At 39.5% G+C, this 27,694-nt stretch overlaps 1 protein-coding gene across 6 annotated transcripts in view; it reads right to left on the bottom strand.

Annotated features, from left to right (window-relative positions):
- Window positions 1-27,694, bottom strand: part of CPLANE1 (ciliogenesis and planar polarity effector complex subunit 1) — a 202,807-nt gene that overhangs the window by 47,326 nt on the left and 127,787 nt on the right. For 3 of the 6 annotated variants that reach the window (XR_008995195.1, XR_008995199.1, XM_057495732.1), the window contains exons 32-42: window positions 26,399-26,591; window positions 23,017-23,310; window positions 22,058-22,825; window positions 20,675-20,841; window positions 19,424-19,556; window positions 18,605-18,659; window positions 15,482-15,592; window positions 13,190-13,261; window positions 11,808-11,917; window positions 11,273-11,465; window positions 10,915-11,064 (exon numbers count right to left, since the gene is read on the bottom strand). Coding sequence is in view for 4 of the 6 variants with exons in the window: in XM_057495732.1 (XP_057351715.1) it covers window positions 10,915-11,064; window positions 11,273-11,465; window positions 11,808-11,917; window positions 13,190-13,261; window positions 15,482-15,592; window positions 18,605-18,659; window positions 19,424-19,556; window positions 20,675-20,841; window positions 22,058-22,825; window positions 23,017-23,310; window positions 26,399-26,591 (2,246 nt within the window). In the remaining 2 variants the exon portion in view is untranslated. Of the gene's footprint in view, window positions 1-7,400; window positions 7,750-10,914; window positions 11,065-11,272; window positions 11,466-11,807; window positions 11,918-13,189; window positions 13,262-15,481; window positions 15,593-18,604; window positions 18,660-19,423; window positions 19,557-20,674; window positions 20,842-22,057; window positions 22,826-23,016; window positions 23,311-26,398; window positions 26,592-27,694 lie in introns of those variants that run through there. The other 3 variants (XM_057495746.1, XM_057495735.1, XM_057495738.1) reach the window with 3 other exon arrangements.

The following is a 27,694-nucleotide window of genomic DNA, read 5'->3' as shown; positions in this document are numbered from 1 at the left end:
AAGAGACAGGCGAGAAGAATGATTATTATAGGGCCTGCAATGGGCCAGAGCCAGGTAAGGAGGGGGTTTGTTAGTATTGAAGAGAATGGGTTGGAATTGGAAGCAGAGTGGAGGCTGGAGGCAAGGTCGGTGAGTTTGGTAATGTCAGTTTCTACAATGCCGGATTCGTTGATGTAATAGCAGCACTCTTCCCGAAGGAAGACGCAGGTGCCGCCCTTCTCGGCTGTAAGCAGATCTAAGGCCCGCCGGTTTTGAAGGGTGACTTTAGCTAGCGAAGTGACCTGTCTTTGGAGAGAGGCCAGGGAATCGGCAGTGGATGTTAGGGCTCCCTCAAGTTTGGCGTTGAGATCTTTAATTGCCCACAGAGAGTGACCCAAGGCCCCTCCCAAAAACCCTGCCCCAATGGCTAAGGTGGTCAAAGAGATACCGTCCATGATGGGAAGGAAAGCAGCCCTTTTTGTGCGCAAGGGCAAGGGAGGTTGGAGCTCAAGTAATTCTGCCATGTTGTAAAGTGTAAGCTGTGGGATTAGGGTGATGAGAATGCAGGGTATATTGGAGTTGGGAGGCAGTGAGTTGAAAAGACTGCCATTACACCAAAAGAAGTGTCCTGGTTGTGTAAAAGTTTTAGAGTCAGAGGAGGGGGTGTAGATAGAGAGGCAGTGAAGTGTGCTGGAGGGGGGTGGAGTTGGGCCTACACAGTGGTGGATGGTGAGATTATCTGCGTATTCTGATTCCCATAGGGGTATGTCTGCCAGGGGGTGGAGGGGTTGTTCTTCTGCATGGAAGGAGTAGTTGGAAATATTAAGGGGCACGGCGGCTAGCAGTGGGCACTGTAGTGATGCGCACAAGAAACAATTGGCGGTATTGAGGGTGTGGTTGAGAAAGATGGTGGTGTCTTGAATGAGCTGTAACCAAGAGTAGGAGAAATTGGAAGAGGGGCGGGGATAAGAAGATAAAGAGGCACCGCCAAGAGTTTGGATAATGACTTTTTCAGAATGTCCGATATCTGATGCAACTTGAGAGATCTGGGAATGAGAAGGAACATACTCTCGAGAGATATGAAGGGTACTGTGGGGAGTCAAGGACCCCCCCTGTAAACTGAGGCTGTGACTCCGGCAGCCCATCGAGAGTCCCAGGGATCTGGGATTGATAAGGAGAGTGAGCTGTTGGGATATTTTATGAAAAGGTTGGAGGAGTAATACTGTGGGTACTGGGAGTTACCCATGTAGTGAATGGTGCAAGACCAGTAGGGACATCCCCCATAGGTGTCTGGCCATCGCCTGCAATAGGCTTGTTTTTGGTCATAGAGGAAGCAGAGGTAGGGAGAATAAAGGTAGCTGCTAGTGAACACTTCGGTGGAGGGAGGAAAGTGGAGGTATAAAGGCTCAGAGCAGCCTTTCAGAGGGCAGTCTGATGTGGCAATGAGGGCAGTAATTTTTGTTTGATGCTGTGTGTAAGTCTGTCTGACTTTGAATCGCCATACAAAGGAGGCTGGGGTGGCGGGGAAGAGAATAGGAATGAGGAAAAAAAGCGAGAGAGCAGTAAAGGAGGAAAAAGTCATGATTCAGGTATGGATGGCAAAGGGGGTGAACGGGAGATGCGGAGTTTCAAGGGATCAGAGGGATGAGGCATGGTAGAGTAGACAGCGTCTTGGGCTGCATCCGAAGGACTCTGGGTTGTGACTGATGGGTCTTGGGTGTCCAGAGAAGGTGGGTCCTGGGTGTTTGGTTTCAACCTGGAGATATGAATCCAAGGGGTGACAGATTTATCAGGCAGTGAGAGCTTGGCGGCCGAGGGGGTGCAGAGAATAACTGGGTGTGAACCTTCCCATTTTGGGTTGAGAGAGGGCCGATCCTCTGGCGGCTTATAAAACACTAGTTGGCCAGGCTGTAAGACAGGAGGGTTTTGGGAGGCGGATGGATCAGGAAGGAGCCAATCCTGATATTTCCACAATTCGGTGCAGAGGAAAGAGAGTAGCGGAAGGGCCATATTGGGAGGAATTGGTCCTTTGTGGGAAGGGAGCCCTGGGGGTAGAATTGGGCGGCCGTACATGATCTCAAAGGGTGACAAGAAGGAAGGTTTCTTTGGGAGGGCCCGAATGCAGAGAAAAGCTAAGGGAAGTAAGCGAACCCAGTCAAGGTGTAGTTCTAGAGATAGTTTGGTCAGGATGTCTTTTAGAGTCCTATTGGCTCTTTCTACTTTTCCCAAAGCCTGTGGTCGATAAGGACAGTGTAGATGCCAGGGGAGTGAGAGCGACTTGGAGAGGTTCTGAATGATTTGGGCAGTGAACTCAGGGCCATTATCTAATTGGAGGGAAGTGGGCATCCCGAACCTAGGAAAGATCTGGGTGAGGAGGATAGAGGCAACCGCGGACGCTCATTTGTTAGTGGTGGGGAAAGCTTCGACCCATCCTGAAAATGTATCTACTAACACGAGTAGGTATCTGGTACGCCATACAGGGGGCATGTTAGTGAAGTCTATTTGCCAATCTGTGGCGGGGACATTACCCCTTGCTTGATGAGCCGGGAAGGGTCGGGCCTTGAGGGGGGTATTAGGGTTAGTGCATTGGCAGATGGTGCACCTGCGAGTGATTTGGTTAAGTAGGGTTTTGTCTTCAGGAGAGAGAGAAGAAAAAGAATTGTAAAAAATGGATCAAGGATTGGGGGCTAGGATGGAACAGATCATGTAAGAAGTGGAAGAGGGACTCTTTGTCCTGGGAACAGAGGGTGTCTTGTGATAAGGCTAAAACCGCAGGGGCAGAAGGATCGCTGTCTGGTGCTTCTTCTGATAGGGCAATTGACCGGGCTACTCTGTCAGCTTTGTTGTTACCTCTTGCAATGGGGGAGTCATCTTTCTGATGTGATTTGCAGTGGACTATGCCCAGTCGGTGTGGGAGTTGTGAAGCCTCCAGAAGTTTAGTAATTAAGGCTGAATTAGTGATGGAATTTCCTTTTGTGGTGAGAAGGCCTCGTTCTTTCCATACTGCCGTGTGAGACAAGAGAATGTGGAATACGTATTTGGAGTCAGTGTACAGTGTGAGAGACGTGTCCCGGGCCAGAATGCAAGCTCTGGTGGCTGCAATGAGTTTGGCCTATTGATTGGTTGTACCGGGGGGTAGGGCTCATGCCTCGATGACGTCTTCGAGGGAGACTACTGCGTATCCTGCGTAATGGGTGCCCTCATGTTTAAAGGAGGACCCATCAGTAAACCAGATGAGGTCGGAGTGTGAGAGGGCTCCTTCAGAGATTGTGGAGTGGCATGGAAGGAAGTTGTGAAGGGCTTCCAGGCAATCATGCGAGGGAGTATGAGGAGAGTAGGGTAGAGGAAGAAGAGTGGCCGGATTCAGGGGCTGGCAGGGGAGGAAAGAAATGTCTGGATTTTGGAGGAAAGAGGACTGTAAGGTCAGGAGTCTGGAGGGAGGGAGAGTCTGTAAACTTTTGTAGGTTAAGAGATCCTTTAGGTGATGTGGGGACAGAATGGTAAGGGGCGCCCCGAATGTCAGTTTATGAGCTTCCTTCTGCAAGAGCTGTCCAGCGGCTAATGCCCATAGGCAGGGGGCCCATCCCCGAACTGTGGGGTCTAATTGCTTGGAAAGATAAGCTACTGGGGCAAAGGATGGGCCATAATGTTGGCCTAGGACTCCTAGAGCTTGACTGGACCTCTCATGAATGTATGATGAGAAGGGCTTCGACAAATCAGGAAGATGGAGAGCCGGGGCTTCCACAAGGGCTCGACGGAGCTTAATGAAGGAGTGTCGGGGTGAGGAGGATAATGGTTCTTCAGGGGTCCCTTGCTGAGGTCGTATAGGGGTCTTGCCAACAGGGAGAAGTTAGGGATCCACGCTCTAAAATACCCAGCCAGGCCTAGAAAGGAAAGGATTTCTGTCTTGGTTTTGGGAACAGGAAGGTCAGAGAGGAGCCGTTTTCTGTCTAAGGTAATGGACTTTCTTTGTTGAGATAGAAGGAATCCAAGGTAAGTGACAGAAGGGGAAGAGATTTGAGCTTTGACAGGGGATACCCGGTAACCTCTGGAAGCTAGAAGGTTAAGTAGGGAGGCAGTGTCAAGTTGAGACTGTTCCCACGAGGGACTGCAGAATAGAAGATCGTCCATGTATTGTAATAAGGTGGACTCGGAGTGATCATCATGAAACTGTTTGAGGTCCTGAGCTAGGACCTGTCCAAAAATATGGGGACTATCTCAGAAGCCTTGTGGCAAAACTGTCCAAGTGAGTTGTTCAGACTGTCTTGTGTATGGGTCCATCCAGGTGAAGGCGAAAACATCTTGGGAGGAGAGGTCCAGAGGGATAGAAAAAAATGCGTCCTCGAGGTCTAGGACTGAGAAGTGGGAGGCCGAGGCAGGGATCTGCGATAAAAGGGTGTATTGATTTGGAACTAAGGGATGGATAGGGACGATGGCCATGTTAATGAGGTGGAGATCTTCGACTTGGCGGAAAATCCTTTGTTTTTTTAACAGCTAATATGGGGGTATTAAACGGGGAGTGAGTGGGTCTGAGGTAATTTTTGTTTAAAAGATCTTGAATCATGGGTTGAAGGCCTATGAGGGCTGAAGTGGTTAGGGGGTATTGGGCCTGACAGATATACTGAGAGGGGTCACGTAATTTGATAGAGGCAGGAGGACATAGAGCTACGGAGGGGCTTGTAATGTCCCAAACTTTGGGATTTACAGGGTGTATGAGGGCGGAACTGGAGCTTTCATTGGGTAGAGGGGGGTCGTCGGCTATGAGGGCCATTAGAAAGGGAGTACTGGGGGCTGTGGGAGTGGATATAGTTATGGAAACATGGAGGAGAGAAAGGATGTCCCGTCCTAGTAAAGGGATGGGACACTGGGGCATAACCAGGAAGGAGTGGGAGAAAGGTATGGGATTGTCTTGGATTGTGCATAAAAGGGGGGGGTTTAATGGGAAAATCTGTTTACCTCCTACCCCGACTATAGGAGTAATGGCAGGTGTGGTAGGGCACCGGTATTCCCGCAAGACTGAGAAGGTGGCTCCTGTATCTAGGAGGAAGGAGATGGGGCGACCGTCTACTATTAAAGTAACCCTGGGCTCCTGGTTGATGATGGAAATGGTCGGGCGAGAAGCCCCCGGGCCCCATCAATCTTCTTCTGCCAGTCCCACTATGGAGGGCTTAGGATGGGGGTTGTTCATCCAGCCTCCCCTTCGGGTGGCTGGGCAATCAGACCCCCAGTGGCCCTTTTTGTGGCATCTGGGGCATGGGGTGGTAGGAGATCTGGGGGAGGGGCACGCCCTTGACCAGTGTCATTCTTGTCCGCACTTGAAACAAGTTCCTGGTGGGGGCTTGTTTGTAGAAGGGCACCCAGGTTGTGGTTTTATCAGCTGGGCCAACATTTGGAAATTGGCCTGATCAGCCTTTTGTTTACGGCGTTCTTTCTCCTCCTCCCGGTTATGGAAGACTTTAAAGGCCACTGTTAGGATCTCAGTCTGTGGGGTAGCGAGGCCCTGTTCTAACTTTTTGAGTTTAGCTTTAATGTCGGGGTAGCTTTGAGCTAGGAAGTATGTCATAAGGACATGTCTTCCATCAGGCGTTTCTGGGTCCAGGCTGGTATACTGTAATAGGGCTTGAGTGAGTCTGTCTAAGAACTCGGAGGGAGTTTCCTCCCTCCTTTGAATTATGTCTTGGAGCTTTTGAAAATTGACTACTTTACAAGCTGCCTTTTTCAGACCTGCTATTAAGCAGCAGGCGAAGATATCTTGAGAGCGGAGACCCACAGCGGTGTTATAATCCCAGTGTGGGTCTTGTTAAGGGACAGCAGTGGGGCCAGGGGGGTAGGTGGGGTCAGTCCTGTGGGTTTCAGTAGCGTGCATTTGGGTGAAGTCCCAAACTCATCTATGCTCTTCAGGAAGGACGATATTGGCCAGGAGCATGAAAATGTCATGATGTGTGAGGCTGTATGACTGGAGGGTCCATTGAAACTCCCTGACATATGTCGTGGGATCAGTGGAAAAGGAACCTAGGCATTTCTCAAGTTGGGCTAAATCTTTTAAGGAGAAAGGGATGTGAACGTGCACGATGCCTTCGGATCCTGCTACCTCCCGGAGAGGGGCGATAATTTTGGGAGGCCCTTGGGACCGAGTCTGAGGGGGACTGAAGGGTTCTGGCTCAGTCTGTGGGGGAGAAACAGGTGATGGGGGCAAAGACGGCGGAGGCTCCTGGGACTTAGTTAGAGGGGGGCTGAAAGGCTCAGGCTCGATCTGCAGTGGGGGGGAAGGTGAGGGGGACGAAGGCGGAGGGGGTGAGGTGGGGGAGGAGATGGTGGTGGAGGAAGGGGGAGGGACTGTTGTAGGAGAGGAGGGGGAAGGGAGTGGACAGGAGGCTTCTGCGGGGGAGGAGGTGGAGGCGGCGGTGATGGCGGAAGAGGGAGGAGGGGTTGTAGGAGGGGGAGGGGCTGAAGGGGGAAGCCTGTATGGCGGAGGTTCGTCGGCTGGGTCAAAGGTAATCAAAGAGGGACTGGGAGTGTGTGGAGGGGAGGGAGACGGCTGGCAGGCTAGGAGAACTTGGGGCAGGGAACAGGTGGTGCAGAGGCTGGGATTTGAGCTAGGAGGCGAAAAGCTTCGATATAGGGAATCTCCTTCCATTTTTTCAGGTACTGGCAGTAGTTAAAAAGATCGCCAGTGATGTTAGGATCAAGAGTTCCCCCTGCGGGCCATTGGTTGTCATTGTCTAGGGGGTATGTCAGCCAATCTTGGGAGCAGTATTTACGGAGAAGTTTTGGTTTTATATCAGGTGTCAGGGAGAGGGTAGTTAGATGCTTGAGCAGGCATTCAAGAGGTGAACTTTCAGGGAGGGATGAGGAGGCTCCCACGGCTAAAGGACAGAGAAGGAGACAAACAGGGGAAGACGAACGGAGACCCTTGGACTGGGAGCAGACCGCAAGGAGACAAAGGGCGTCCCCGATGATCCTTGGTGGTCTGCGGAAACTCGTATACGAGTTGGAATTTCTTAGGAAGTGTGGGTCGTCACCCAGACTTCTCTAAGAAGGCAGAGTGCCGGAGTCACGAGGAACCTAGTACTAGGAGTTTTCGGCAGAAGGAACGGAAGGACGAGGGGGGAGAAAGGGAGCATTCTAATCCGCAAAGGAGTCACCTCGTTTATGGCTGTTGGAGGAGGGGCCTGAGGGTCCGCCACAGCCGTGAAGGCCTGAGGCGGGGAGAGTTCCCTCCTCGTCGGGGAAGAGTGGCCCACTCTGGGGGAAAACTTACCCAAAGGCCAGAGAGGAGTGGTGAGTGTGATGAGCCAGTGCCGGAAAAAGAGGACGAGGGCAAGCTGCTGCTGGTGTCGGGGGAAGACGGGGCCCAGTTGGGGTGTCCCGTCTCCCGGGTTTCGGCACCAATGAAAGGAAGGAGCGACACACAGCCGCAATTCACAGGAGAATTCCGCTTTATTAGGGAAAGGTGCTGGGTTATATAGGAAGGGGCATGAGCTGATTGAGGTGTCACTTCTACGGGGCTGGTGGCTATTGGCTAGGTGCTGGGATTGGGAGGGGGACGAGGGGTGATTGGGCTTCAGGTGGCGCCGGCGGGAACCGAGGACCCGGAAGAGAAGCAGGAAGTTCTCCATCTTATGGGTGGGGGCCCTTCAGTTATTGTTCCTTTCCACCTGAAATTCTTCATCTAATGTCTTTAACTTAAAAGTCCAAATGCCTCAGTATGAGAGACAATGGCATTCAACCTCTCCTCTGCCAATCTCTCCAACTCATCTCTCACTATTTCTTAAAAAAAGAAAAGAAAAAAAAAAACACTGACTTCAAGCACAACTGAACTTTAATTTTCACAAACTTAGCAGACTCCATCAAACCTCTGAGTCACTGAACAGTCTATCCTCTCAGTCTGCATGCCCTGTCTCTTGTAAATCTTATGGGAGATTTGTGTGTCTCTCCCCTAAATAGCCCCAAACCCCCTGGAGATGGATAAGATGCCATATTTCCCAAGAATCTCATCCGTGCCACTATGACAGCACTTACCATGCTGTATCATATTCATCTCTTTATTTCTCTGCCTTCCTCCTCCACCATTCTACCTACAGGTGAGCCAAAGGCAGAGCGCCTGGTCTCATTCTCTTCTTTAGCCCCTAACTTAGTGTTTCTGAATAAAGAGCTGGTCAAATGAGGATTCTGATGCCTGTCCAACCATACTCATAGAGGTTTAGTGAAGACCAAACTGTGCAACAAAATACTCTAAAAAAATGTGAATTAGTAAACAAATGTAAGCAGTGCTTATTATATTTCAGTCCCAGTCTGAGGTGAACCTTCTCACAAGAATATAATGGTAAATTCCAGTGCTGGCAATGGCAATTGTACAACCTTGCCTACCTGTTTTGGCCCCACTGTTTTTACTTTGATTCTCAGAGTACTTTACCACCTATCCTTCCTGTTTCTTAGCAGCCTGAAGTGTCTCCCTTAATCACTCTCAGGATATAATTTAGCATACAAACTTTAAGTAGAAAGTTCAGTGAGAGATGAATATGCTCAAAATCCAAAATGACCTACATACATAATGTAACTAGCCTCCTTTTCTCTGGAGAACCTGCTCCACTCTCACTAATAGAAAAAAATCAGCTAGGAGGGTTAAATACTGAGTTCCATTGACTCTGCAGTGTTCTCCCTGCACCCAGAAAAGCTGTGCTTACTATTCCTGACAGTATTCCTACTGGAGATGATTTCCAAATAGAAAGCTACTGCCATTCAAAATGGTGAACAACTTCCACTAAAAACTGGAATTACTTGTTTTGCTTTTGTTTCTTGTTTTAAGTACCTAGGGACCCTGTCGCTCCCTTCTCCCAGCCTTTTCCTATAGTGCAAATCCTACTCCATTCTAATATGTGACTATATTGTGAAGCTTTAAAATATATTATGTAAATACTATGATGGAATTCAATTTCAAAATATAAAACTCTTCCTTTTTTTTTTATTTTGGTATCATTAATCTACAATTACATGAAGGACATTACGTTTGCTAGGCTCCCCCCTTCACCAAGTCCCCCCCACATACCCCTTCACAGTCACTGTCTATCATCGTAGTAAGATGCTGTAAAATCACTACTTGTCTTCTCTGTGTTGCACAGCCCTCCCTGTGCCTCCCACGCACTATACATGCTAATCGTAATGCCCCCTTTCTTTTTCCCTGCACTTATCCCTCCCTTCCCACCCATCCTCCCCAGTCCCTTTCCCTTTGGTAATTGTTAGTCCATTCTTGGGTTCTGTGATTCTGCTGCTGTTTTGTTCCTTCAGATAAAACTCTTCCTTTTAAATTGGCATTTTAAGTTCTTCTCTTTAATAAGAGTAAATGGGTCCACTGACATGTTTTCATGACAGTCTGTCTAGAGAAGGCTATTCCAAAGAGCTGAATATAGACTTGATGTCACTGATGAAGGAAATTGGCCTGTAGCTTATGGTCATTTGAAATTCTGGCCTAAAACACTCAGGTGTCACCAGGAGATGCACCTGGTTTCCATTTTTCAGAATTTCAAAAGTTGACTGGGGTGAAAATGAAGGGAAGCTAACAGGATATTTAAGTAGCTACAGGCATTTGGCTAGATGTAGCCCTTGTGACAACCTTACGGGACTGTGTCCCACAGAAATACAAGTGAGAATCAGAGTTAATTTTCTTGCAAAAAGTCTCCAAGCTATTAAGTGTCAGAGCTGGGATTGAAATACAGGTCTGTCTGAATCTAAAAGTCAAGCTCTTCTCACCTCCCCAGCCTAAAAGACAGCTAGCTTCACACATCCTCTCTCTATTAATCATGCACCTAGCAGCCACGTGACAGGAGAGAGAGGGCAAAGGCTTCACAGTCTGAAATGCTGGCACTTACTTCTATACATGGCTGTAATACATGCCCTAACACATCTTATGTGAAGTATCCCTGCCACCCCTCCCTCCCTGCTCCTCATATCTGCTGAGTGCCCACTGTGGGGCACAACGAACAGGCAGTGCTGGCCTCTGCACCCAAGACTCTGACAACCACTAGGCTGGGTCTACTCCTCCCAACAGCTGTGGAACCGAAAAGAGATGCTGGCTCTCTATTGCAGGAAGTCTGCTTCTATATTAGATTAATCTAATGATTCACAGGATGTAATACCTTGGAGAAATATTCTCGGAGAAATAATCTTCTAAATCTTGCAAATATTTTATAATAATGCAATCTGATTTATTATTATAAAACTGAATATTTTACCAATAAAGTACTGTTGGCTACTATGTCAGTGTACAGTTGACCCTTGAATAACACAATCTGAACTACACTGGTTAGTCCACTTATATACAGATTTTTTTTTCAATAAATATATTGAAAAGTTTTTTTTTGAGATTTGTGACAATTTGAAAAAAGTTTCTTTTCTCTAGCTTACTTTATTGTTAAGAATACAGTACAGCATACATATAACATACAAAACATGTGTTAATCAACTATTTATACTACTGGTAAGACTTCCAGTCAACAACAGGCTATTAGTAATTAAGTTTTCGGGGGCTTAAAAGTTATATGCGGATTTTCAACTGTGTGGGGGGTCAGCATTCCTAACCTCTATATCATTCAAGGATCAAAAGTATGTTCTATGTCCTATTTTAGAATTTCCCACTTTTTAAAATATAAGAATTTCTTTTTAACACAAAAAACTCACAAAATACTATAGGATATTTATTTGTAAACTCATTAATTCAGAAAAGGTATATGCACAAATAGGTCTGTAGCCTCCCTGAAAAATATCCATGGTCCCAGCTTTGGAACCATGACTCTATCTTGTTTACCTATTTACCCCCATTCTCCTTAGCAAGGGAAAAGCCTTTTTTCTGGTTTCTTTTGCAATTACCAAGTTTTAGTGCTATATAACAGTAATTCAGGAAGAGGGAGCGTCATGCTATATATCTAGGGCATTTACCTTTTTCCTGTTGTATGTCTGATGGCTTAGGTGAGGTGATACCAGGCCCCTTCACTTCTGTAATGCCTTCTGTCCAGCTTCCTCCATCCAGACAGGAAGGAGACACTTTTGCAGGTTTGAAAAATAAATCCATTGCAGAATTGGTAGATTCTATCAAGAGTATGAAATGTATACAAAGATTGACTCTAAACTTCTAAACAATGTTTTCAGAAGATAATACATTTCTAAATGTGAATATAAACATCTAAAACTACAGTGGCTGTGCAGGAGAGCTAGGATATTTAAGTAGAGGTAACAATGCTATATTTAAAGAATTTTTCAAAATAACTTTTATTTTAAAAGTAGGAAAAATAATTACCTTCACTCTTAAAATTGTGCAGGGGAACAGCATTAGTAACTGAAGCTGCCATATAATGTAACTCTGCAGAAGATGGGACTTCTAGATGATCATTTTGCTGTTTGATATCATCATCTGAAGGCTCTTTTCTGACAGGTAATTCCTGTAGGTTATCAGCTTCAATGTCTATCACATTTATGTAATTGTGTCCTACCTGAGCCGAAACACATAAAATCAAAAAGGGTTACATTCTTTTTACTTTATATGCCACTCTACCCTCCCTTGTTCTTCAAAAAGCTTTATATCTGAAGGCAAGAAGAGCTTATACGAGCCTAATTTAGGGAAAGCTACAGGAAGTATGTGTTGTGGTCTTAGTTTACATATTTTGGGGCATAACACTTAAATCTTAAATTAATTTTTGACCTTTCTGACAAAGCTACATGGATAAGATTTTAGCCTTATTTCATTTATGCAAATGAATAATGCAGATGACAATAAAGTTTAGCACAAAGGTATTATTAAGATTTCTAAATAAAATATACACCAAATTTAGTACCATATCAGATGCTGAAGGTGACAAAGGTTTCTCTGATACTTCAGTGGAAAGTTTGAGATTTAGATATACATTTGGACTCAATAGCTGAGGAACATTAAAAGACTCATGTTCTAAAAATCAAGAAAAGAAAAACAAGAAATATTTTAAAAAGCATGGAAATAACTCTAAGTCATTAACTTTGTAAGAACAAGTTAGCAACAAATAACATTAAATGTATTTGCTGAAAATCTAAGAATTTTTATAGGTATAAATAAGTTAAAGCAAATTCTATTCTGTTCTAAGGAAAATTTAATCTAGAGTTATTCATAAATGAATGGACACTGGCTATCGTTTTTCTCGAATGATTCACAAGAATAAGAAAGTAAATTGAGAAAATGTTAATAATTTCCTAGTTCCATTTCAGATACATTAAGTCACGTTTGTTTATTTAGAAGAATTTCAATAAAATTATGAAATTAATCCATAACTAATTTTTTTACTTTCAACACATTCTTATTGTTGTTTGTTTCCTTGTTTTATTTTAACAGCTTTATTGAGGTATAATGCATATCCTTTAAAAAGTTACAGTTCACTGGTTTTTAGTATATTCACAGAGCCCAGAGCCAAATTTTATCACTTAAACTGTTTAACATCTACATTTTACAAAAGTTATTAGTGTCTTATTCTAAAGTTCAGTAAAGGAGGCTGTCAAAATAGGTCAGCAGTCTAACTCTGTGTCTTTTGTCCTAGGACTCTAACCTTATTTTCTAGCATTTTATTTTTAATGAAATATTACTTTTAGATTTCATAGGCAAAATATAACTCATTGCCATATTAAGTACTGGAAATAGGTTAATCAAAAAACTGGAAAAAAAAAAAATAATAATAATAATAAAGGGAGAAATGTGGGATCCACATATAAATCAAGTATAAAAATCAAATGAATATTCATATTTGACCTGATTGTTTATAGTTCATAATGCGTGATCAAAACCGAAAGTTTCTGTGATGACTGCCCTTGTACTGTTCACCATGTAAGAACTTATTCACTATGTAAGAATTTGTTCACCATGCAAGAACTTGTTCGTTATACTTTAGAAGATTGGAGACTGTTGAGAATTAGGCTTGGGGTTGATTAATGATTGTGCATTGAGTCCCCTATACAGAATTTTAATGTTGTTAACAACCATTTGATCAATAAATATAAGATATGCCCTCTCAAAAAAAAAAAAAAAACTGGAAAAAAAAGAAAGCAAAAAATGCTGTTTTCCTTCTTTCTCTATTAAATCAATTATTAGTTTGACTGTTTTTTTAAGGGGAGTGATTAACTCCTGCTTTGGCATCATGCAGACATAATCTTTAATGAGTCATGCTATTCTCAGGAAAAAAGACAGAAATCATACCTGATGTGAAAGAAATGATTTGTTGATTTTTACAGCATTCAGAAACAACTTCCTGAGAAGCAGATTCTTTATCTTGTAGTCAGTTAGAGCATTTGAGGCAAAAAGAGGACACAGAAAAAGAAAAGGGTTTCACAAACAGAAAAAACTAAGTATATGAATGCAGATTATTAGGTATTATACACAAATGGTGGTAGAAAAACAGACTAAGAATTTTTTTTAATGAATATCATAATTTCAGATTTTATTATTTATATCCTGGGCCTGATTACCTGGGTGAATAATAGACTTCTAGTACACAGGCCCATAATTTCAGAAGACTACCAAACAGCAAAGTACCTCAAAGGCTTTCTCAGAAGTACATTTAAGAATGTTTCTCGGGTGCCCACTCATAATTTGCATTAAAAAATCTTATACACACTCAATCTCATTCAGAAACAAAAATTAAAATACTAGTGAGATATCTTCTTTTGACCTATGGGATTAGTAAAGGTAACAGCTAAATCACAGTGATGGCAAAAAAATCAAGGTCTTGTGCAAGAAGATGCTTACTGAAGCATTATTTATAGGAGAGAAACACTGGAAACCACCTAATGCATTCAACAATAAGCAATTAGTTAAATATTTTATGGCACAGCTGGGAGAATGAATGTGCTTACAAAGTACTTTTTAATGACACAGGGAAATGTTTGGCATAAGTAGAAATCAAAGTGAAAAGCAGAGGATACAAAATTCAGGTAAGACATGTTATCCAAATGTAATACAGTCCTGTAAATGTGCTGCATAGTCATATACCAGGAGACTTTATACTTCATTATTTTATATGGGGGGAAAAAAGTTGTCCCAGACCATCAACACTCCCAATATCATTAAACAACTATTAAATACCTAAACAACTATCCATCAAGGATTAATAAATAATATAAAACATTTTAAACATAATTTAATTATCATTCATTTAATCAATGCAAGTACAGTACAAAATAATACTGAACATATCAGATATGAATTGCAACAGTGTGGCAAACATACTATAATGTAAATAAATAATGAAATAAATATAAAGAAACACTCTAACTGGAGAGTGTCCCAAGGCACCTAGGGGAAAAAAAATACTGGGATCTATGAAGTGTTAAACACTCAGGAAAATATAGCAATAATATCTGAATGAGAAGGAGGACACCTATATTTTGTATCTAACTATGTAAAATGTAAAAAAGACTAAAAGAAAAAATAACTTCAAAATATTACTTCTAAGTGGTGTGATAATAATTAATTTTATCTCCTTCATAGATTGCTATATTATCCAAATATTCTACAACACTCATATCATATTTTGAAACCATACCAATAAATTTTATTTTAAAATAATACAAAATTAGAGGTTTAAAAAGGCACTTATAAGGTTCTATATACAGTTGAGAAAAACTGTTTCCTAAATATAAATAAGAATTACTGCAACACGGAGGGCAAGCACTTACATTAATGAAGAAGTCCATCAGGCAAAATTCCAAATAATAGCTCCTCAAACACTTATTTCCTCTATTCTTGGGCACAGTTACATATACCCTTGCCACACTAAACTGTATATAGTCCTCTTTTTAATTCAACTTCACTGATCACAGCTCTAGGTTTCCTCAATTTTAGGCATGAAATTCCAGTGAAGGCAATTGATGGAAAGGAGAACTTAAATTAAAAACACTATTTCTACTAATTCAGGATGTAGTCCATGGTATTTTTGAACAAAAATCTATTATCTTTTAATTACGTTATTGTAAATTCAATTTAAAATTTAATTTTAAGTTTAAAATTAATATACTTACAGTATATGCCAGCATTGAGGACAAGAACTTCGGAGTAACTAAATCCCATAATCTAAAATTCCCTTTAAATCATTGTCTTTAAAAAGTCTAAGCAGACTCATAGAACCCAAGAATAGACTAACAGTTACCAAAGGGAAAGGGACTGGGGAGGATGAGTGGGAAGGGAGGGATAAGCAGGAAAAATAGGGGCATTACTATTAGCAGACATACTGTAGAGGGGTCACGGGGAGGGCTATACAACACAGAGAAGACAAGTACTGATTCTATAGCATCTTATTACGCTGATGGACAGTGACTGTAATGGGCTATGTGGGGGGACTTGGTGAAGGGGGAGTCTAGTAAACATAATGTTCCTCATGTAACTGTAGATTAATGATATCAAAATTTTAAAAAATAAAAAATAAAATTTTAAAAGTCTAGATATATCATAAAATATAAGAATTTTTAAAATTAAAGTAAAAAAGCATTTTACCTGGGTCTGGGTCTGTATTTGTACTTGCATCCTGACATTCTATAGCTTTCTTTCTTACAGAGGCCATGAAATGCAATCCAGCTGAAGTGTTAACATCTTCTTGTAGCATTTCTTAAATATAACAACAAAACATTGGAGGCAGTCATTGAGAAGACAACATATTACCAGGTGTGCAGAAATAGAGTTCTTAACTCAAGGGGGGTGAGGTAAGGAGTATCAAGATGTTATCAAAATGGACTTTCTGAATAAGGTATGCCTACATTGACTCTCCAAGGCAACGCAATTGCACCCAGATGGAGGGGGTGCCAGGTAAAGGCAGCACAGTGGAATCAAAACCAAAACTTTGGAGGACTCTATATGCCCTCTAGTCTAGAAATCCAGATGTTCTTTTGGCTAATGAAGATCCAGTAGTAGTTGTTAAGCAGGAAAGTGATAATGGGCAAACTGGTATTCTAGCAAAACCAATCCAGCTAGTGTGTGGAAATAGAAATGAGTGCATAACATTGAAGGCAATCACATGGATAAAGCTGCTGCAGCAGTTCAAATTAAGTATCTATAGTGATGGTGAGGAGCGCAGGAGAGAGAATAAACTTAAGATTCAAAGAAGGTAAAATACACAAGGACTGGTTATTGACTGGATGAGAGGGGGAGAGGAAAGGTGGAATTCAGAATAAGGTATGTTTTGCAGTTAGGTTGGTAGTGACACAGACAGAGAAGCAGGAGAATAAACCAGTTGGTGGGTGAGGGATAATGAATTCAGACTGCACATTCTGAGGTAATTTGAGGTAATTTCCACACAAGTGGAAAAGTTCAGCAGGAAGTAGAACTGAAGTCTGAAGTCTATTGTATGAGTTTGGGCTTAAATGTGGATTTTCATGGAAAATCACCCAGAGAGACTAAGCAGAATTAGAGTATCAATTACGACACATTGTAGTATAATAAAAAATATGTATTTGGTCTTTGGTTCCAGGCACAGAATTCCTTAAGCCCTTGGAATTTCCTGAGTGACAGAAGTGCCTTTTGTTCATGATTAGCCCCTTTTGATTACACCTCAGTTTATGCTAATGAGGTTACTCTTGGCCCCTAGATAGCTTCAGGATGGGTGCTAGTCACCAGAGGAACCAACCACATGATCAGAGGGTCAGAATTCTCAGGCCCAGCCCACCCCCATCTCTAGGGAGAGGTGACTAGATACGGAGGTCAATCACCAATGGTCAATGATGTAATCAATCATGCCTGTGTTATGAAACTTCAATAAAACTCCTGAAACAAGGCTAAGGGGGTTTCTGGGTTGATGAGCAGGTGGATGTGCTGGGAGGTGGCACACCGAGAGAGGGGGTGGAAGCTCAGTGCCCTCAACCCCCATACCTTGCCCTGTTCATTTCTTCCATTTAGCTGCTTCTGAGTTGTACCCTTTATAATAAAACTGTAACCATAAGTAAAGTGCTTTTCTGAGTCTAGCGTTATTGCAAATCAACAAACCTGGAAGGATCAGGAAACCCCTGAATAGGTAGTTGACTGGGCAGAAATGCAGGTGCCAGGTGACCCCATTTGCAGCTGACATCTGAAGTAGGAGTCTTTTGGGACTGAGCCCTTAACCTGTGAGGTCCATGTTATCTCTAGGTTATTGTGTTAGAACTGAGAATTTTAGGACACCCCAATTGGTATCAGGGAATTAGAGAATTACTGTTGTTTGAAATGACACAATATACATCTACTGGCATTCTATGCAGTCATTAAAAATGGCATTGTAGAAGGATATCTAGTGATATTGGAAGATATTTACCTTAATATTAGTATACAAATAAAAATAAGTTATAAACAAGTAGAGGAGATAGTGTGTGTGTGTGTGTGTGTGTGTGTATATACACACACACACACACATACATATGTATTTGCAGATGCATATGAGTAAGGATATCAGAAAACAACCCTTAATGAGTATTAACACTGTTTCTAGACAGAAGGATTGTGGGAAATTTTAAGTCTTCTCATTCCCATTCATATTTTATAAATTTTCTCCAGTGAACATGTGTTACCTTTACAAAGTGAAAAAATGTTACTGAGAGAATGAAAAAGACAGTGATTTAAGATGAGTGGGAAAGAATACCAGAAGGATTAGAGAGCTGAGAGACAGAAGCTAAGCAGGTCAGGAGACAACTGCTTAACTTAGGCATGCAGAGGCCTCATGTAGAGCAATGGCACCCAGAAAGGAAGGGGCACCAGGTCAAGGGCTAAGTGAAAGAATAGGGTAAGAGAGGTGAGGGATAAAATAAGAGTGACTTTCAAGGTAAAAATCTTGGCCATTCAAGTGAATGGTGATATCACTAATAGGAAGATGCCAGTTTAAAATTTGAACATGTTGAATTTAAGGTGAAAGTAGATCAGAAAAATGAGAGGGTAGATATATATATTTGAGTTTCATCATAAAAATTTAAGAGCTCTAGTCCTAAGAGGGAATAGCCCTACAGGCACAGAGTGTTTGTGTGTATGGGTGTGCAGACTACTGAAGAGAAATCCTTAGGGAATATATACTTTCAGTGGCAAGAAATAAACTGACTAATTCAAAAAAGAAACTTTACTATCAATAAACAAGTTATCTTTCTGAAGTGGTTCTTTTACTCTAATATGCATGCATTTTCTATGATGAATTTGACCATAGTTATGTTCTTCCATAATGTCTTTTTAGGCTTCATAGATCAGTATCTTATTTAAGATTCTAACTAACTGTATTGCTCTACTATAGGGGTCAGCAAATTTTTTTTCTGTAAAGAGCCAGACAGTAAATAATTTAGGCTTTGCCACATGGTCCATTTTGCAACAAGTGAACCCTGCTGCAGTATGAAGGCTGTCATAAACAATGTGTAAATAAATGTGTTTTTAATAAAACACATGAGTATGTTTCAATAAAACTTGATTTACAAAAACAGCTATGATTGGGGTGTGGCCTGTGGGCCATAGTTTGTCAACCACAGCTCTATTAGAAAACATATCAAAACACACACACACACACCTTGTTAAAAATAACATTAAAATAATTTAGTCTCATTTTAATATACATATTTCTAGAAAGTTGATTTTAATTCTGAATTGAGATACTATAGTAATCATGCATATACATACCCAAAGGAATGTCAAAGTCATCCAAAGGCTGGAAACCATGATGTTCTTGTTGCTCCTAAATGAATCCCCAAATGATCAAACTATGATTAACTCAACACAGTTATTATTTTGAAAAAAATATTCAATAGCTATGGATTTTTAGGTATAGGTCCTGTAATTCTAGAAATATTTATTTACTCTGTCAAAGCAACTCTACAAAGGAGTTCACGAAACTCACAAATCAGACAATAAAACACAGCACTACCAATTTAAGGCAGTTAAAAAATTTACAGTTCCCTCCTGCTGAGTAGCTGTAACAGTTAAAGAGTAGCCCCATACTATCAAAATTCCTTAGAGACTCAATACTGTTACTAAGGGCCTCCAGACATGCTCTTGAGGACTTACTGAAAAAGTGCCTTTGAAAAATCCATGTAAACAAAACTACTTGAAAAGATCGAATTTAAAATATAGGTTACATAACAAACCTATATTTGGGAAATTCCAAAGGCACCTAAAAGAGGGGTGAAACTGTAATAGGAGAAAAACCCAAATAACATGATATGCATTAAGATGTCACAGAAAAGAGCAAAGATTTCAAATAGAAAAATATCACACAGATGCTACAAACTACAGTTTTTGATTTACCATCAAGTTGTTTTTCTCATTCACAACTGTATATCTGTTTCATGGAAGGACATAGCAGAGACTTACATATTTAATGATAAAAAGATTCTTCTAGATACAATCAGAAGCTTACAGCAACCAAAGACAAAATAAACCACAAAAACAGGCCAGACTCTATTATGCAGACCTGGGAAGAACGTACAGTAGTTTTTCTACCTTGGGTTTTGTAACTATTCCTGAATCATTATCATTAATGATGGAATCCTCTGCTTGGAATGTCACACTTGGTTTTCTCCTTAGTTTCTCTAATCCTTTTTCTTTCAGCTCTTTCTCTGCTCGTCGTCTTTGCCTGTTAAAAACAATAGTGTAAAATACATTTTTACTATCTTTACTAAAATATATTACCCTATCTCAATAGTGTAAAATATATTTTACTATACATTTAGTACATGAATTTTTAATTTGTATCATGCTATACAGAGTAACAGTTATCAAAATTAATGTAAATTATTTTCAATGGCATTTAAATAAATTAGCAAGATATTCTATTTTGAATACAAGCAAATAGGGCAAAAGTTGAGGACACGAGTTTTTTCTAGTTTCTTGACTACTGAACTGATTTTTCTGTGTTAGTCACTGGAATCTAAGGTCAGAGTTACACCTTTTAGGTAATTTTCAAAATTTATTTTCTGTAGATTCTAAACTGGCCCCAGAAACCCTGTCAGATATCTCCATTCACCTATTTTCGATAAGAAGTTAGGTGCACTTAAGTCACCTCAGTGAAATCTCAGCAAGGAGGAAGGAGTTAAGGAAAAGACTTACTTTGAAGAAGGAATACCTGGAAAAGATGCAAGGAAGGAACCATTTCTGCAAAGAGCACTGGTAGATTTTAGGGTCTGATAAACATGAAATTTAAAAACTATTTTCTAGACTCAGAAAATATATCAGTCAGAACATGTATTGAGCATGTATTATAAGTAAAATACTATAAATACTCTTCATCAGAAGTCACAGCCTTGCTTTTTACATGAACATTTCTTAGTACCCTGGAACAATTCACATCACTTACTCTCCCACTTCCTATATAAGACTCTGCAAGATATGCTAAAATGAAGAACAGTTAAGTCATTAGCTCAGTGTTTTGGATAGTACATGGAATACTGTGTGAAATACTTGGGCTGAAAAAGATGACTGCTCATCCTGTTACAGAAAAATGTAAGAGAATCCTCCAGGAAAGAATTCCTTAATAAAATGGAAAAGGTTAGTATTTGTCTTTTATGATATAGGAGTTTCCACATCACAAGATACATTCAAATGTATGACACTTGACAAAAAAATTGAATATGCAATTGTGTATAGGCTGAAAGGTCGAACCAGATAACGTCCATCTTTATAACTATTATTACTGTAATGAATAATAAATGCAGGTATGTGATATTCTTAAATAAAATTTTACTTAAAACTTGCCTTTTTTTATTGTCCTTTTCTTGTCTCACTTCAGATGGTTCTATTTTGACCTTTAGAGACTGAAAGTGTCCAGAATCACCTTGATCAAATAAATTATGTGTTACTTTCTCTTGGCTTTGTTTAAATGCAATGAGGTTTTCAAATGGAACAAGTTGTGGCTTTTTGTACTATAAGAAACAAAGCATAATTTAAAATTACAAACCTGTTATGTAATACATTAATAAAAAATTGAGAGAAACATTTGCTTAAACTAAACTAACAAGTGTAACAGATAGGACGTCAAAGATAACATATTGATTTGGACTGGTAAAATGAATATCCAGATGTTAAGGAATAAATAATTTCAGGGAGCTGAAAATTTTAACTGGGTCTTCCTATTTTAGAAGTTAAGCAAGAAGTCCTTATCTTCTAATTTCTTGTTCATATTAAAAATCTTCCTTCTTATAATTATAAATTAAATTATATAATATCAAGAATTTGATTTAAAGTTCTTTGGAACATGAAGGATGCAGAGGGATGGAGATTACGGATGAAACAGATTAGCAATATGCTGATAACCAATGACACTAGGTGGTGTTGAGTTGGAGGGTTCAAAATACTGTTCTCTCTAATAAAAAAATTTCCTTAAATCCCTCTCAAAATATCTACTTTCTGCTCCTTTAATCTTTTATTTTCCATTTATAATAGTTTCAGAAGAAAAGAAGGCACAGTAAACCATACTTTTCCTAAAGAATGACCATTTCTTTTCCACTACCATCTTCAAATCTTAAAAGTACACCAGAGAATGAATTACTTAATTATCCTTCTGTGATGGTACTACTAACTTACACAATTAGAACCTAAACAATTTTAATTTCATAAATCAAAGGTCACAACTTTAAGGAGGATTTGATGAGTTTATAAAGATTCAATCTTTATGTTTTAATATTTTTAAAATACCATTTTTTTTAAACGCACAACTACTTGTAGACCTGGGTCTACTTAAGTCTTAACTTGTAACAGATTTGAAGGCAATCATATCACAACTGCTAGAAACCTCAGACAATGTTATCTATCTTGACACACATGTACATGAACACACACACACACACCCCTACAAACATGAACAAGAATACTAGTCATTTTATTTTACTTATTTCTTCTCAGAGCAGAAGAAATGTCGATGAAAGAATCTAGCAAATTCTAGCACTGATGTACAAGAAAGACCTAAAACCTTTAAAATACCCAATTACTATTTTAAACCAGATTTGTATGTTATTTTAAAAAAACAGAAGCATTATTTTCTAAAAAAGAAATGTGTAAGAGCTTTTCATTGTGTGTATAGTATTTATGGTATGAAAAATGCGGAATGTGCTTTTCTATCACTCTACAAAAAATTATTACCATATTTTCTGAGGCTATACATGAATTAAGTAATGATGGTCCCGGGTATTTACTTTCTTCTGTTACAGTTCTGATAGGTACTGAAGGAACTGTAACTGATGCTCTTGAGGTAGACGAAAACATATAAGGAGATTTAAGTTGCAGGTGCAGTAATGGAAATCCAAAGGAATTCTGAGGAAATATCCCAAGGGGCCCTAGCTTAACATTCAATGGTTTTTCTGGTTTCATAAATATTGAAGAGTCTTGTTGACGTGTCAGGTTTTCTTGTCCAACATACTGATCCAAGTTCAAATGCTTAGGGATTTCTGTAATTACAGTTTCTGCCCATTTCTTCTGCTCAACTGATTTTTTTATGGATTCAGTATTATACTGGCTCAAATTCAAATGGGACATTGAAGTACTATGCATTTCTCTCAGTGGCAAAGGAGGTTGGGAGAACTCAGATCCCCAAGCCCCTCTTGGACGTGGCAGAGGCCTAAAGGGAACCTGAGGAACTCTTCCTGTATGGAAGAAAAGGGGCTTAAATTCACTCTTAGGCTGAAATTGAAGCAAAGGAAAACCATCACCAGGTCTGAAAGTTTTTACAGCTGGGATAAGTCTAGGTGTCTTCGGAATGGCAGATGATGTGGACAAAAGGTGGGGATGAGTATTTCCAGAAGAAGCTGGAGACAGTGAATTGGTTGGTACGCTTTGAGATTCTGAAGTTAGTCCTCTCTTCTGGGGTTGGCGTTCTAATTGACATAAAGGAATACTCCCATGTGAAACATCCTGGAAAAGAAAAAAAGTTATTATGTAAGTTTAGAAAAAGGGTAGTAGGTAACTTATTACAAACTCATTTTGTATGTTCAATATGCTTTGGAAGGGATGGCAAGTAGCAATTGATAAAAAAGTTACTTGCTCAAATAAAAACCAACATGGAACTACTAGGGCAACTTTAATGGTATTTTTAAATGTATTACCTGTAAATTTCCATTCCTATCTTGATCAGACTGCACAATGCCTTTCTGGCAGTGTGGGCTGTTCTTGCCAGGCTCTCTGGTAGACTCTCCCATGGATTGTGGTTTAATAAAAACTCTCTCCTTTAGATTTCTACTGGTGTCTTCAACATCACTACTGCCTCTTGTGGGGTTTGATACCTGGCTTCCCACCAAACGCACAGGCTGAGATTGCTGTAGAAGCTCATGTATATCTGGGAGGTTAGCAAAAGATGATCCTACGATTTGCATTAGGCTCATGAAGTTGATCTGTTGCAGCTAGAGTAAAATAAAAAAATTTTTTTAATCTTAAAACATAATCTAAAGAAAACTATCTAAAGAGTTAACAACCATATGAGTATTCCACAACAGTCATACTTTTGTCTCATCCATGAATGTCAGACCTATGTCAGCAGGAAGCAGAGCTGGGGGAGATTTTAAAAAAGAGGAAAAGAGGAATAACTTCTTATCTTGCAGAAGCTGTCAACTGGAATATGAACTCATAATCAGACTTGGGATGCTCTGTAAAGCAGTTCACATAAACATCCTGGGAATCATGAAGCCATAGATTTGATGGAGTTGGGTAGGGACAGTTAAAGAGTAATTGCTAAATTAGTCTGTACTGAACAGGTTTTCAGGAAAGAAAAAAGCAGAAATTAGCAAACGGATGAAAAGTGAAGAATTTCCATGGAAGAGCTGACTGTTATAAAGGGCAGAGGCATGCACCAATGGTTGACAGACTTTGACACACATGAGAATCACCTTAGGAGCATTTAAAAATCCTAATAGTTAGGTCACACCAATGCCAATAAAATAAAAATGTCTAGGGATAGGAGCCAGGATTGGTATTTTTAAAGATGACCGGGTGCAGAAAAGCTTGGGAACCACTAGCAGACACACTGGTTTGAATGAAATTAGCAGCTATAATGAGAAGATAGGTTAGTGCTACAGGTCTCAAGTGGTAGCATGCATCAGGATCACCTGGAGGGCCTGTTAAAGCACACTTTGTTGAGACGCATCCTCAGAATTTTTCAGTTAAACAGGTCTGGGATGGAAGTCTGAGAATTTGTCTTTCTAACTCTCCATGATGCTGATGCTATTGGTTCTAGGACACACGCTGAGAACCACTGGACTTGTGAGAGTATGGTGGGAGAAGAAGGAAGGTAGAAGCTGGCTGTGGGATCTTCAAGTCCAACAGAAGAGAACGCACTTAATAAAGCAAACTAACAAGCAAACATTTCATGTTTTAAAAACATGGGTTCCCTTCAATTATAAAATAAATATATGCTTACTACAGGAAAAAAAAAAGAGAATGAAAAGGAAAATAAAAATAATTCATAATCCTATCCCCCAAAGATAATTAGCATTGACATTTTTAGTGTTTTTTCACTCTCTGTATTTCTAAAACAAAATTGATATCATACAGTGTACAAATTTGTACCTGAAATTTACTGAAAATTTCAAAACGGTAACAATATTAAGACAATATCTGAAAAGAATCCTTAGAAAATATATTTATAAGACAATGGAAATATGAAGTTCTAAGAATCTAAAGTTGGCTACAGCTACTGAAATAGCAAATGTTTGTACTGCCATACAGTGTGGGCAAAAGAAACAAGGTATAGTAAAATATTGGCTATGGGAAGTGAAAAAAGGCAGAAAAGACTCTCCAAGACAGTGATTCTTAATCATTTTTGTGCATCAGAATTACATGGGGAATTTGTTAAATATACAAGGCAATGACCAACAATGCCCCTAGGTAATCCAAAACAATAAGTTTGAGAAATTCTTCTATAATTTTTTCAAACTTTCATCAAACTATAGTTGACACATTATATTAGTTTTAGGTGTATACATAATGATTTGGCATTTATATACATTCTGAAATGTTCACCATGATAAGTACAGTTACCATTTGTCACTATACAAAGTTATTATAATATTATTGACTATATTTTCTATGCTGTACTCTTTATCTCCACGACCTATTTATAACTGCAAGTTTGTACCTCTTGATCCCCTTCACTCTTTCCCCTCTGGCAACCACCAGTATGTTCTCTATTCATGAGTTTATTTCTGGGTTTTTTGTTTTGTTTGCTCATTTGTTGTGCTTTTTAGATTCCACATGTAAGTGAAATCATGTAGTGTTTGTCTTTCTCTTACTCCACTTAGGAGAATACCATCTAGGTCCATCCCTGTTATCACAAATGGCAGGACTGCCCTTTTTATGGCTGAGTAATATTCCGTTGTGCACTACACAATATGTACAACATCTGCTTTATCTGCTCACCTACTGATGGATACTTAGGTTGCTTCCTGGCTTGGCTACTGTAAATAATGCTGCAATGAACATAGGGATATATATTTTTTCAAATTAGTGTCTTTGTTTTCTTCTGGTAAATACCCCAAAGTGGAATTATTCATATGGTACTTCTATCTGTAGTTTTGTGAGGGGGCTCCATACTGTTGTCCACAGTAGCTGGACCAATTTACATTCCTGACAACAGTGCACAAGGGTCCCCTTTTCTCCATCTCCCTGCCAACACTTGTTATTTCTTGTGTTTTGGATAATGGCCATTCTAACCACTGTGAGGTGATACCTTATTGTGGTTTTGATTTGCATTTCCCTGCAAGCTTGTAGAACAGGCAGGTGCTACTAAATAGAATGGGAAAAAAGGGACTGGGAAGAATAAGAATGAAGTTGTTTTCAACACATTTCACAGGACAGTGGGACATACTGAAAAGTATTCTCATCAGGGCCCAGAAATTCAAAGGGAAAATGAATACAAAGAATCATCAGTATAAAAATGGTATATTATATCACATAAAACGCTATGGAAGTAAATGTAGAACACATCAGTAAAGGATTAGATTTGAGGGAAATTAATGTTATGTTTAAGGAGTAAGAAAGAAAAATAATTTTAAATTGTTGCTAGAGAAAAAGATAAATAAATGAGAAAAGGAAGATGGAAGTAAAAGTGAAAAGTACTTTAAAATGCAGCTGACAATTTTAAACCAATCCAAATTTTGGTTTGATAAGAAATATGATGCGACAGGCTGTGTTAGAAAATAAACTTTTGGATACATCTGAGTAGGAGTCTGCTAATCCAGTTTGATTTTCCCCCACCTCACTTTTGTGAGCAGCTGTGCATCCCAAAGAGCTCAGTAAAAAGAAGTCATTGTGAGATGCATGTAGCTTAGCCTAGACTCCAGGCCCTAGAGTTAAGAACTTCTGAGTAGCACATGAAGAGTGCCCAAAGCAGAGAAGTCCTACAATTTAATTTAACCTGTCCATATCTAGAAGTTTATATTGAAAAACCTTACATATATACCATATCTACATTTATTTATACAGAGATGTGCTTACCTGAACTAACTTAAACATTTCATCTTGAAGCAGCTGCCTAACAGAATCAGAAGAATCTGGTAATTGAGCTGTGTGTTGATTTTTCCGGGTCTGCTGAGGTGCTGGCACAGGTATTTGTGAAGCAACTTTGACTCCACTTGATAGTAAAGGTGGTTCTGAGGAAGATTTACCTTTACATGCAGAGATGTGTGCACTATGTGAAAACATATAAACAAAAACACATTATTCAAGGAAAAAACAAGTTAGGTATCTATAATCTGAATATTTTGGTCCCACTTATTTTCTTCTAAAGGCTTTCTGGAACTTTTCAGGAAATTTAAACTATAAAGCCTGTTATCTATACCCGTCAGCCACCAAACACATTTATAATCAGCACACTTATTCATCTGAATGCCTTTATTAAGGAAAATGTAATGTCGAGTCAGCCATGGTCCCTTCTCTATGATATTACAACTCAGAAGAGCTCACACATTTATTTTACTTGCCTGGCTCCTATAAGCTTATGAATTTGAAACCTGTGCAATCATTCTGATTAGCTGTACAGACTACTTAATCTGGTTTAGGAATACTTTTCTCTTAAACTTTAGTAAATTTAATGATCCATAGTGGCATTAATATAACTAGGGAAAGTTTGAAAAAATGTTTAATTCTAAGATGGGTAGGGGAAACTGCTAATCATCATTAAATGTAAAACAAGAGTATTGTGAAATTTCATTTCCAGACAAATCATAGTTATATTTACAATTAGACTTTAACCAAAAAAATGATTTAATTCAAAAGCACTGAATTAGACTTTAATTTTAAAAAACCAGAAATAAAAACTAAAGATCAAAGTTAGTGTTTTTTAAATAAAATGATGGCTTCTGGATGATTAAACATAGGTACTCAATGTTTTCTAAGCAAATCAATTTCATAAACTAAAGGAGCAGGCTAAATTATCACATCCAAATAAACTGACATTGTCCCTAAAAACAAGATATTAAATTGCACTTAGATTTATTTGGGTTTACACTCATTCCCTTTCGGCAATACTTGCCTTTTATCAAGTATCTAATATGTTTGATAACAAATCTTTATTTGGCAAAAACATGAAAAACAGGCATTACAGCTGACTTGCCTAATTTAAGACAACTTTATTGGACTTTGCTTTCAATAAGTAGCAACAAATAGCAAAGAGATAAATTCTAATTATGGAGAATTTTTCTAAAGTAAAACTGTATTATATTATCCTTATATTTCAGAATGATTTTTAAACACTAAACACTCTGTTCAACCTCTATAAAAGAAATTCAAAAG

This window comes from Manis pentadactyla, chromosome 2 (genome assembly GCF_030020395.1).
Source record: "Manis pentadactyla isolate mManPen7 chromosome 2, mManPen7.hap1, whole genome shotgun sequence".
NCBI classification, from domain to species: Eukaryota; Metazoa; Chordata; class Mammalia; order Pholidota; family Manidae; genus Manis; species Manis pentadactyla.
This window is presented reverse-complemented; position numbering and strand designations above follow the sequence as displayed.